This window comes from Sciurus vulgaris (assembly GCF_902686455.1).
Source record: "Sciurus vulgaris genome assembly, chromosome: 9".
Classification (NCBI taxonomy): Eukaryota; Metazoa; Chordata; class Mammalia; order Rodentia; family Sciuridae; genus Sciurus; species Sciurus vulgaris.
The window spans coordinates 65,258,622-65,272,323 of NC_136469.1; the positions used below are offsets into that span (position 1 = coordinate 65,258,622).

At 36.7% G+C, this 13,702-nt stretch overlaps 1 protein-coding gene across 4 annotated transcripts in view; it reads right to left on the bottom strand.

The window, feature by feature from the left end:
• The window catches only part of SMARCAD1 (SNF2 related chromatin remodeling ATPase with DExD box 1), an 83,281-nt gene that overhangs the window by 54,185 nt on the left and 15,394 nt on the right, over positions 1-13,702 (bottom strand). For all 4 annotated transcript variants that reach the window (XM_079154737.1, XM_079154738.1, XM_079154739.1 and 1 more), the window contains 2 exons: positions 12,805-12,979; positions 1,050-1,218 (listed from right to left, as the gene is read on the bottom strand). In XM_079154737.1, the coding sequence (XP_079010863.1) occupies positions 1,050-1,218; positions 12,805-12,979 (344 nt within the window). The remainder of the gene's footprint in view (positions 1-1,049; positions 1,219-12,804; positions 12,980-13,702) is intronic.

Sequence of the window (13,702 nt, forward strand, 5' to 3'; positions counted from 1 at the left end):
ATTAAAATGTTCTAAAATTAAAGTGATCATTGCACAACTTTGTAAATACAGACACACGTACACACAAAAACCCCACCAAATTATACATGTTAAATGATCTTTAAAGAATATGAAATATATCTCAATAAAACTGTTAAAATGGTGACAACACTAAATAAAAAACAAGCTTTTAACTTAAGTTAAAAAATAGTAACCATGGCTATCACTGATAGCTCACATGGCCATATCCTGCTACAGCTAAGAATTATCCCTTTAAGAAAAAGCACATATTCCACAGGATGCTAGTGTCCACCACTTCAAAGATTACCTGCCTAGACCACATAGACATGGTATAACTTTAAGCCTCATATTATAAGGGAATTGGTAGTAGGAGCAGGAGTGGCGGCAATAGATACAAAGATGAAAAAAATTGAGAAGTTTGCAATTAAACGATATTCCCCTTTAATACTTGGCAGAGCTACTTATTGTTTACTAATAAATTATTTACTAATCTTTAGACATTTATTCCCTATCTAAAGCATAATCAATTGGTCAATTTTTATTTGCTCTTATAAGAGACACCTAGTACAGATCAAACTTTATGTAGTAAACTATAGCCACTTGTTTCTGTAGTTAAATCAGTATTTCTCAGCAAAGGTGTGAATACCAGGATAATCCTTTCTTATACAAGATCATTTTCAGTACTGTAAAGTATTTAACATTATTGGCTTTAGGGCACTAAATGGCAGTACCAACCATTTATTATTATGGGAAGTGGGGGTGGGAGGTTACCACTAGAAACCACTCAAGTACAGCTAACAACTCACACCTTATCTGGGCTAGGAAGGTTTACATTATTTTAATAGTTATAGGTGAATGATAACACTATTAATGAGTTAAGACTCTAAACAAGTACATTTCTGGCATTTACCTTTATTAAATAAAATAATCATTTCTTCAAACATAAGGTATCTTTAGTAAACTGATCATCAACAACTAACTATAACACTGGACTCAAAGATTTTATCTCTATTACAGATATAATAGCTAATTACTATAAAAGATATAACCTTAAGTAAATCATTGTCACTTCTTTGTGGAAAAAGTTCCTTCAAGGTCTGAAGTTTAGCATCTTTAAGATCTTCTAATTCTGAAAGGTCTTCCAATTCTGAAATATCATCCTTTCTTTGTGCCATGGTAGGAAGGCCTTGGGACTCTTCATCTTCAGATGGCTCAGACCTAAACACATTTTTAGAGGGAGGAAAACATTTTTAATATATTGCTAATGCTTTTTTCATTACATTGTGTATATGTTTACACACCATATACGACATTTGTGGTTGTTTACAATATTAAATGCAATCTATCTTTGTCAAAGAGTAAAAGAATTGCTTTTTATTTCATTATTGATATGTGTGCAAGTCTACTTTACCAAGCCAGCATACTTTGAAGACAATCTCGAATTATATGGGCTGGCATGGAAAAGAACAAAGGGAACAAACTGGCATTCATTTTGTTAAGATCTACACACAACTACTAAATGCTGCATACTCTTTCCTAATCTTTTACCAATGTTCTACATATCAGATACTGTCATTTTGCTCCTAAGAAATTAGGAAACTTACACTGATACAAAGATAAAAGAATTTTCATGGCTCACCTCAGTAATCAGGATCTAAGTGTTAAAACTAGAATGATCCCATTCACTAGAAGTATCTTTGCCAGGCACAAAATAATTCCTTAGCAAAAAGCATTTGTTTCACACGAGGGCTTATTTTCTGACAACTAATTTTAATCCTGTTCTATTTCATTTCATATGCTTGACATTTGGTGTCAAATCATTTTATCACAATTAAAATAAAAATCTCGCTTTGAAATCTAGTTTTCTGTATGATAAAGGCATTCTAGAAATCAGAACTAAAACAATAGCAAATGGGTAGAAATTATAAAACCAGAGACAGCAAGGTAGGAATATACTAAAGTATATTCCTGAAGGCAGTGAATGCAGATATTACTATGTAGCTAATTCTGCTCTCCTAGACACATTTCTATACATATTCACAACAGTTCTCTTGTGTCTTTCAGGGCACTGGTGATGCATAGGAGAGAACATTTAAAAACAAATTCCCAAGGACTAGGAATATATATAGTACAAAGGTTTGAGGCTGACTTCTTGAACTTTGTTCTAAGAAACTGATCTTATAAAGTAAACAAATCTCTTACTTTATCACTATGCCTATATTTCAAGTATTGAAAGACAATCATAAGTGTCTCTTTTCCATTATTATACCTGAACTTCTCACTCTTAAGACAATCAACTCTGAATATGCATTCTGCTTCATTACTTTCCTCAATTCCCTACTTTGTCTCCCAATGAAATCTTTCAGGTTGGAATTCTTTTACAATTTCTCCACTGGATAACCACTTTCAAAGATATTTACTCTTCAGGCTGTCATGTAATTTCTACATAGTAAAGAGATACATACCATTTACAGTGGGACAAACTCAGATGCCTCTTAATACACTTAGCATTAATATTCATCATATCTTATGATGCCTTGGATTTAACTTCCAGTTTACAAGAAACTCAAGTGACACAAGGAAGAAATCCAACGACATTGAAAGAAAAAAAAAATACTTTCTCCAGGAAAAGGCTAGATCTCTTCAACAAGTTAGTCTTTAAAATAGAGAGGGTGGTGGCCAAGTGTGGTGCACACACCTGTACTCCCAGCTACTTGGGAAGGTGAGGCAAGAAGATTCCAAGTTTGAGGCCAGGCTAGGTAACTTGGCCAGACCCTGTCTCAAAATAAAAACTAAAAAGGGCACAACAGTAAAGCACTTGCTTTGTTTAGAATGTGCTAGGCCCTAATGTTCAAGCCATGGTATCACAAAAAAAGCAGGAGTCAAAGTGGACTATCTTAGTGTAAGAGTTGAGTCATAATAACCCAATGTAGTAGATGTTCCTTTGTTTGCTTCCTATTTTGAAAAACCAGCTCCAAAATACATAACAGTTAAATATAAATAGGATATAGATGACAGACTTATTCATTGAAAATCATATTGAGTTTTTTGGTAGGAAGGCAGATGAATAATCAGGTACTAAGGGGAGAAACGTTGGGATATCTATAACTGACTAAATTATTTCAGCTGAAAATAAAAGATTAAAAAATGAACGAACAGGGAAAATAATCATTAAATCTAACGAGTAGGTTTTAGATGTTCATTATTCATTAATTTAATTTTATCTTTTTCTTGTATGCTTTAAACTAAAATTAAAAGGAGGGGTTGGGGTTGTGGCTCAGTGGTAGAGCTCTTGCCTAGCACGTGTGAAGCACTGGGTTCAATTCTCAGAGCTACCTATAAATAAAACAAAGATCCATCGACAACTAAAAAAGAAAATTTTTTTTCAAAGAAAAAGAAAAATCTATAAAAACAACAGTTAACCACTTGTTATTTTATGTGGTTTCTGTTTTAGGCAAAGTTACCTTTCTCAATGCTAAAGAGTCCAGTCCTTTGTTCTTTCTACAGGACTCAGCTTTATGTATCTTCTTCTAAATCTTTTTACTGTCTTAAGTTCTTCCTCGTAATCCTACAATGTGCTCAAGATTACACACATAATTCAATTAATTCCATGAGGTAGGAGTTTCAGGTACTGTCGACACAGCAGCAAAAAAAGTAAATTCTGGGCTGGGGTTGTAGCTCAGTGGTAGAGCGCTAGCCCAGCACGTGTGAGGCACTGGGTTCTCAGCACCACACAAAACATAAATTAACTAAAGGTATTGTGTCCACCTACAACAAAAAATATTAAAAAAAAAAAATTCTCCTCTGACACAAATTTTATTAGACTCATTTTTTTCTACTTCCTTAGTTCTGTGCAGTTCTAAATCTAGTGTTTTTACTTATTTTGTACGAATGCTTCAGCGTAACTGCTCTCGTTAAGGACAACAATGCCCTCCACTCAGCTGACAGTGATAAAAACTTGCTTATCTAAGTTTCTCTCTGTTTTCCCACACATTACTGACAAGCCTATCCTTGAAAATTTGGCCCCATCCTTACCCATAGGTTCTTCACGGTTGAGAATTTGGCCCTACCCTCACTCCAAGGTTATTTCTGATTTTCCTAAATCCTTAATCTCTAAAACTGGCTCTTTTTTTCTTTTTCACTTTCTTGAACTGCTGATGTCACCTAGGATTCTGTCTTCTGCTCCTTCTTGCCTATATGTGCTTCCTTGAATATTTTATCAACTGCCAAGTTTCTAATACCTACATCAATGGTTCTCAAAATGGGGAAGGGGGTTTGCTACCAAAGAACAGTTGGCAAGGTCCAGATAGATTTTTAATTATCTTGATTTGACATGTACTTTGGCATCTAATGCGTAAAGGTCAGAGATGCAGCAAAACTAATCATACTACAATGCAAATGTAAAGTAGGGTCCCCACAACAAAGATGTATCTGCCCCCAAATGTCAATGATGTCAAGATTAAATTCTAATTGGGTTAGGGATATAGTTCAGTGATAAGAGTGCTAGCCTAGCATGAGCAAAGCACTAGATTCCATCCCCAGCACCGAAAGGAGTAATGAGATAAATCCTGATAACGAAAATGTTCATGTATGGGGATTAACTCAATAAATTACAGAACATTCAATTATGGAATTGAAAAAAGATGAAAGATTACTGCAAATGAATGATTCAGGCTATATATTCTGCTAAGTAGAAAAAAAAAGAATAAATGAATACACACATAAACACAATAGTCCCTTCACTTATCTGTTTTCATTTTCCAAAGTTTCAGTTATCTCTAGTCAATAGTGGCCTGAAAATATTAAATGGAAAATTCTAAAAATAAACTATTCATTAAGTTTTAAATAACTTCTAATTAAAGCATATTGTTCTAATTTTTATTATTTTTATTAGTTGTTATTCTGTCACGATGCATAATTTATAAATTAAATTTTATTACAGGTACATATGTACAGGAAACAAGACAGTATATATAGCACTCAGTACTATCCAGTTTCAGGCCTCTACTGGTATCCATGAAACATCATTCACAGATAAGAGGGAATTACTATACATAGGTAGTGTACCATCTTTGTATAAGAAATAAGAAAAAAAAAAGACATTAGCTGGGTGTGGTGGTGCACACCTGTACCCCCAGCAACTTGGGAGACTGAGGCAGGAAGATCTCAAGTTCAAAGTCAGCCTCAACAACTTAATGAGGCCCTAAGCAACTTAGTGAGACCCTGCCTCAAAATAAAATATACAAAAGGGCTGGGGATGTTGCTCAGGGGTTAAGCTCTCATGGGTTCAATTCCCAGTAACCACCCTTCACCTAAAAAGACAAAAACAAAAACAAAAAACAGATGAAACAAAAACAGTATAATCAAAAAACTAAATAAACTGGTTATTTCTGAGGTGGTATGGGGGAAGGGTTGGAATGGAGAAGAAAAGGGAGTAAGGGAGTGAAGCTTTTCTGAGCATATCCTTTATAGAGTTTAGGTTTCTGAGATCTTGTTAATATTTTAAATGTTTTAAAAATTTTAAAATAGGGCTGGGGATGTAGCTCAGTTGGTAGAGTGCTTGCCTCGCACGCACAACGGCCTAGGTTCAATCCCCGGCACCATAAAAAAAGAAAAAAATTTAAAACAGGGGCAACATAAAAATCCTAAAAAGAATACAAAGAGAAATTAATGAATCTGAGTATATTTCAAATGAGTAATATTGAGAAAAATTTAAACAAATAATCCAAGTACTTTGAGTATATACCTTCACTCTAAAGACAAAATAAAACTTACAAATAAATCTTGAGTTCAATATTTTGGGCCTAATCATCACATGGTACAAACATAGCAATTCTAAAACTGTTTTATGCATACTTGATGCCTACAAAAAATTAGTAAATACATTGATATTGGTCAATTTCTCACTGTCAGAATAAACATAGAATCAGAGAAAACACTTTGTAGTGATAGATTAGAATGAAGGTATATTACAAATAAACAAACACAAACGCATTTTCACATTTTCCTTTTCTCCTCCATCCTCCCTCCAATACCCTAGATCATTCTGTTAAAAGGGCAATGCCATAACCCCTAACTTCACCCAGTAACAAAGAAAGAACACCTCTAGTTCACAGATTTAAAAATACCATTCTCCTCTAAAAGCAACCCAGAGCTATTTAAGAAATGACCAATTCCCATTTCAGGCCTGGGGCAGGGAAAGTGCAAGTCTGGTACATCTTGTGCCAAGAAAGGAAAGGTTCAAAAAAATGAGAGGAATTTCTCAAACAGACACAATGGCCTCCTTGAAGAGGCCCTCAACTGTGTGGTAGCATTCAAATCTAATCCGAGGAACACAGGAGGCTGAGGCAGGAAGATCACATGTTCTAGGCCAGCCTGAGCAATTTATAAAGACCTCGTCTCAAAATAAAAGGAACAGGGATGTAGCTGAGTGGTAGAGTGTTTAAAATGTGAGGCCTTGGGTTTAATCTTCATTACCGGGGGGGAGGGGGGGGGGGTAACAGATTATAAACCAATGAACTAGCACCTATGAAACCATGATGATGGATAATACTGTACTATATAAATACATAAATAAATGAATAAATTTCCTTATAGAATACTGAATAGTAAAAGTGTAAGTTCTAGAATGACAGAACATCACCATTTTGCAACTATTTCTGTCAAAACTGAGGCAAGAATCAAGATCCCTAAACTGAGTTTAAAAGAAAACAGAACCATTACCCAATCCCAAAATATCTCTCCACATTACTTAATTATTACAAAGGGAAAATAGCAACTTTATAGAAGAAACCTATCTGGGATAAAGAAAACAGGGTGAGGGGTTGAGGGGGAGGAAAAAATAAAAGAATGAATCAAACACTATCACCTTATGTGAATGTATGATTGCACAAATGGTATGCCTCTCCTTCATGTACAAACCAAGAAACAATATGTATCCCATTTGTGTACAATAAAAATAAATTAAAAAAAAAAGAAAACAGGGTGATCAAAGTTCATTTCACCAATAAAGGACAAATGGATAGCATGTGCCTCCTCCTAATGAGACACTGAGAAGAACATGAAACACTTGTTTTACTCCTTCCACTTAACTTATATTTAATTATGAAAAAATATCAGATAAACCCAAGTTTAGTGTCATCCTATGAAAAATCGGCCTGTTATCTTCAACAGTGGATATCATGAGAAACAAACACACAGAGAAACTTTGAGATTAGACAAAACAGAAGAGCTACAACAAACTAAATCCAAATGATCCTAGGGAAAAATTACTATAAGATACTCCTCAGAATGGTCTGACTAACTGCTAGTCCTACAATTCCAACTGCTTATCTGTCTATGACAAAATAAGAAATCTGCACCAAAAGGTAAAATAACTACATTAATAAAAATATTGCTTAGTTCAATTGATTTTTTTCCATTGCCAAGACTTAGGAACAAGTACCTTGATTTACAATTTAAGGCATACTCCTTACTCATAAACCAGTACTTTGAGTAGAAATGCTACAAAAGACATTATGAGGATATGCTGATAAAAATCAGTATTATATCAATGTAATTGGTATTCTGAATTTGAAATACTGAAATTATATAAGTGAATGAATGATAACAAATGTGGAGAAATGTTGATAACAGATGACTCTTGAAAGGACTGTGGGAGTTGATAATATTATTTTTCCAATTGTCTTTATATTTGTAACTTTCTCAAAAGAAAAAGGAAAAAGGGGGTATGTTGGGGGGCGGTGTGAATATATCCATTTTTCTCAGATTTAACCATGCAGGACTTTCACTATTTCCTATTTCAGAATGAACTTTATGTAAAAAGTTCAATTTAAAAGGAAGTTCCCATCTTATTGTCTGTAGTAGTCAGACCTCATCTCTTGCTCTTTTTTTATAAAAAAAATTTTTTAGATGTTGATAGACTTTTATTTTATTCACTTATTTAGATGTGGTGCTGAGAATCGAACCCAGAGCCTCATGCATGCTAGGCAAGCCCTCTACTACTGAGTCACAACCCCAGCCCCTTCTTTTTTTGCTTTGTTTCTAGAAGATCATAAAACCTTTTTATTTCAATGGCTAGCTACTTCTCAGAATCTCCTGTATGTTTCCTCTCATCTCTCTGACTCTAAAATCCAGAGTTTATCTGGTCTAAATATTTCAACCAAGAGATCTATTCTTACCTATACTAGTATCCAGTAATGATTTCTATAACCACATGGCTTTAAAAATCACATCAGTACTCTGTGGATTCCTAAATGTTGATCTATAACCTATACTTCTCCCCAGATCTCAAATGTCACCAATTCAATTACCCAGTTTACATCTCCACTTAGATGTCTGAGAGTCTTCTCATTCACATGTTCCCCCACCCACAAGAAACAGTCTTCCTTATCTCAGAAATTTGTAACTCTACCCTACCCTTTTGCTGAGGCCAAAAATCTTAATCATACTCAACTCCTTTCTCTCAAAATCCACATGAAATTCATCAATAAATCCTCTTTGTTCCATCTTCAAAGTATGCTCAGAATCTAATCACTTCTTTTCACTTCCATAGGAACAAGACTCATCTGAGTCTCCATTTTCTACTGGGACATTACAACATACTTATACTTTTACTATTTCTCCCCTATGGTCAAAAAGACCTTTAAAATATCTAAGTCAGAATGTTTTACTCTTTTGATCAATACTCTGTGAACTTCCCGTATCACTCAGAGTGAGAGGAGGCTGAGTGGAGTGGAGCCTGAGTCTCTTGCTTGCTTTTTTTTTTTTTTTTTTGAGATGAGCTTTTGCTACTTTGCAAAGGCAGTTCTTGAACTCCTGAGCTCAACTGATCCTCCTTCCTCAGCCTCCTGAGTGCTGAAATTAGAGATATGCACAACCAGGCCCTGTCTGGAGATTGTAACCAGAGTCACTCCAGCACTCAGCTACATCCCCAGCCCACCCCTACTTTTTTAAGACAGTGTCTCCCTCAGTTGCCCCGGCTGGCCTCCAATTTCTGATTCTCATACCTCAGCCTCCTGAGTTGGTGGGATTACAGGCATGCTCCACGGAGCCTGGTTGACAAAACACTTTGGACAAGGAAACACCAAGCCATTAACCAACTCACCAACCAACCAAAGACTGAAAGTTGATCCCTCCACACCAGCTAAAGAAGTGGAAGGAGAGGAAGGCACTCCTCAGCTGGCAGGACCCCATGGACAGGGTCTTGCTAAATTGCCCAGGCTGGCCTCCAAACTGCTATTCTCCTGCTGGAGCCTCTCTAGAATCACTTGGAATTATAGGCATGGGCCACCACACCCTATTGAGAATGGTTTAAACTTTTTAAGAATGATACCAAAGACTTTTTGAAGTTGTGGAGCAACTGGAACTCTCACACACAGCTGTCTGCCAGCCTATCGACACCTTTTTGAGTGCAGATTGCTCACTGTCAGGCGCCTATTATCCACCATTTGCCAGGCTCTTGCCTGTCTATCACCTGCTTTTCACCTATCCATCACCCACTGCCTGAGGTTCACCTCCTGATCGTCTGACAGCAGGTCAGTTTCCGACAGCAGTCAGCAAACTGACCGCAGACAGCCAGTGAAGCACCAGCTGCCTGCTGTTGCCTGGAAGTTCACTGTCACAGTACCTGCAGGTTTGGTTACACGTGGCTGCTGCCATTTTGAGATAACAGCCAGGCCCTGTAGGACCCCTGGCCTGACTGACTGAGCCCCATCTCCAGGATCCCTCAGCACAACCGATCATTCCCTGCCTCTGGGGCCCTCAGACTGACTGCTCCCCGCCACCAGGACCCCCAGACCGACTGACTGAACCCTAACACCAGGACCCCCAGACTGACTGGTTGTACCCCACCTCCAGGATCCCACAACCAGACTGACCACACCCCACCTCCAGGACTCCTGCCTGACCAACCGCATCCAGCCTCCAGGACCTCCAGTCGACCACGCCCACACCCTGAACTGCAGCTCCCCATTTGCCAACACATTTGGAAGCCAGAGTGGCCATCTTGGATAATCCTGGAAGCTGTATCTTCCATCTTTAGGTGGGGCAAATCCCATCCCAAGAGGGCTGCTGGAGACTGGAAGCACATCGTCAGATACCTCTCATATATCAGGCTACAGAAGACTGGGAGGTTTGAATACTATATGACTGTTGTAGTGTAGATTTTCTTTTTTCTCCTTATTGAAAAATTTTAAGTTTTATTTCTTTACTTTTCTTGCTCCTTTTTTTTTTTTTTTTTTTTTTTTTTTTTTTTTTTTTTGTGGTGCTGGGGATTGAACCCAGGGCCTTGTGCTTGCAAGGCAAGCACTCTATCAACTAAGCTATCTCCCCAGCCCCTTTTCCTTTTCTTTACCTGTTCCCTCAGAGTCTCTTTCTCCCTTTCCGCATGCTAACAACCGACTTCTTTTGATTACACTCTCTTTCTATGATCTAGAATTTCTATATATTCTTTTCTTATCCCATTAACAGCTACATCCTACACCCTGCCGCATCCTCTTTGTCCTCCATTAAAACTGCAGATCTTATTGCAAATCTATTTGTTATAATGAAGATAATAATTGAACTCATTCTGTTTATTATGACAATATTGTTCATGTCTTCATAGGGGCTATTTGGTCTAGGGTTGCATACTGTCTGAACTGGGCACTGCTAATATTGATCTCCCCCTTAAAGAAAAGGTTTTGGAAACCTATAGGGTCATTATAAGCCTATAGGGGGAAAACTGGAATAGCCCAGATCTGCACTGCTAGAGGGAAAGATACAAGAACAACATGACAGAAGATGTACAAGCAATCAACAGATATATGAAAAAATGTTCAACATCTCTAGTAATAAGAGAAATGCAAATCAAAACTACCCTAAGATTTCATCTCACCCCCAATTAGAATGGCAATTATCAAGAACACAAGCAACAATAGGTGTTGGCGAGGATGTGGGCAAAAAGGTACACTCATACATTGCTGGTGGGGTTGCAAATTAGTGCAGCCACTCTGGAAAGCAGTATGGAGATTCCTCAGAAAGCTTGGAATGGAACCACCATTTGACCCAGCTATCCCACTCCTCGGCCTATACCCAAAGGACTTAAAATCAGCATACTACAGAGATACAGCCACATCAATGTTCATAGCTGCTCAATTCACCATAGCCAGATTGTGGAACCAAACTAGATGCCCTTCAGTTGATGAATGGATAAAGAAACTGTGGCATATATATACAATGGAATATTACTCTGCCATGAAGAATGATAAAATTATGGCATTTGCAGGCAAATGGATGAAACTGGAGAATATCATGCTAAGTGAGATAAGCCAATCTCAAAAACCTAAAGGACGAATGATCTCGCTGATAAGTGGTTGAGGACATATAATGGGAGTTAGGAGGGGTTAGCGTTAGGGTTAGGGTTAGGTTTAGGGTTAGGGATAAGGAGGGTGGTAAGAATGGAGGAAGGACGGACTGTATAGAGGGAAAAGAGGGGTGGGAGGGGTGGGGGAGGAGGGAAAAAAAAATAACAGAATGAATCAAACAACATTACCCTATGTGAATTTATGATCACACAAATGGTATGCCTTGACTCCATGTACAAACAGAGAAACAACATGTATCCCATTTGTTTACAATAAAAAAAAAGAACAACATGATAAAACAAGGATAGAAAATGATCCAAACAAGTCTAGATTCTACATTAATAGAATCCAGAGACAGTATGTTAGAAGAAATATTAGAAAAGGACTTTAGATTATACATGATTAAGATGGATTCGTGAAGCAAAATTTGAGTTAAGAGAGCAATGCAGGCAATGAATGATCATACCAGTAAGCAGTTGAAAGAGCAACTGCAGGAAGCAAAAGATCGTTTCAACAAAGAGATTCTCAAAAAAAAAAAAAAAAAAAAAAATCACTAAGAATAAAAAAATCAAAGATCCTATGGGCCTAACATGATTAAAAACCCTTTCTACCACATCCCTTGTGACTACAGGTCCTTCACCCTATGATTTGCCTTCCACTATCAAAAACATCATGCAGAGTTCCACCTCAGGATCAGTGAATGTGACCTTGAACATCCCAATGACCTGGAATATTGTTTTCCCCCATCTACATAATTTACTTTTGTTAACTCCTTCACATCTTTTTCCCAGCACTGGCTTCTCAATGAAACCTTTCCAATCATGTTCTTTAGAGACCCTGAACCTCACATTTTTCTTTTCTGTTACCCATAACAGTTATTCTTTGACATACTGTTTTATTTATCTTTCTGAATAGAATATAAACTTCAAGAAGGCAGGGATTTGGGACTGGTTTGTCCATTACTATATTACTAATAACAAAACAGTACCTAGCTCATATAATGCAACCAATAAATATGTTAAAATTCAGTTGAAAAGTTGAAGAACAAACCATAAGACTGGGGATGTAGTTCAGTGGTAGAGTGAGCCAGAATCTGGGTTCCACCCCCAGCACCACAAAACAAAAGAAAAAAATCATAAAGCAGTTACAGATGATCAAAGGTACTAGTTAAAGTAATTTCCCTATCAACAGAGGGTTAAAAATATCAAGTTAGCTCTTGCTAAACCTTTTACTGAAAGGATCATTTCCCAGAAAACACAAACACACACTGTACCACTCAGTATCTATAACTTAGGGGAAAATAATCAAGACGCAGTCAAGAAAGGCAACAAAACAAAAACAAAACCAAAAACCCAAAAAAACTTGGAGTGCAGAGGGTGCCACCAAAATAGTCCAAATTATCTTTTCCTTGAAAAATCTCTTAGATATGCACATAAAATAAATCTATCAGGCAGCTTACACTATAATTACTGTGTCTTTGTTGATTTTTTTCTCTTGAATTGTATTGGAGCAATTTGGGGAAACATCTTCACTATCAGAAGACAAATCAATATACTGTATTCCTCTTTGATTCTTGAAATATGATATACTTGCTTTTCTTTCATTATCTGGAGTTTCTGGAACACTAGAATCTTCTGCAAAAGAAAAAAGGAGAAAAGCATTTTGAAAAACTGAAGTTTGCTTTTGATAACTATGATTATGTGTTAGAAATCTCTAATTCTATGCATTATTTGCATGATAAAACCAAAAATTCCCTACATTTACTAAAGAAAAAATTAGTCAACTAAGGCTGGTACTAAATGATTTTGTTTCACAGGTTGTTTACTAGTGAGAACCTTAATGCAAACTGTAAAACAGACATAGGTTTGTTTTATATTCTAAACCTTTTCTCTCTCTGCTTTTATTTCTTAGTACTCAGTTCACAATTGATAGAGGATGGTCAACAGAGCCAGAAAGACTTGAATTCCAATCCTGTTTCTTAGTCTTGTTACTTAGTCTCTTTATGCCTCAGTTTCCTCATTCATAAAATAAATGTGTGAACGATCAGAGAAATTTTTCATATTAAGTGATATATGTAAAGCATTTAGTTTAGTCCTGCCACTAACCAACATCCTCAAAACATTAGTTCTTATGCATACATTGGTGTTAAGGGTTGAAATATGCCCTCTCCCCACCCCCCCATTCATATGAAGTCCCAACCACCAGTACCTCCAAAATCTATTGTTGAGACAAAGCCTTTAAAGAGGTAATAAAGCTGAATAAGGCCATAAGAGTGGGCACTATTCCATGTTACTATATTTGGAGACAGGCCTTTAAAGAAGTGACTGGATTAAAATGGGACCTTTAGGGTGGGCCCT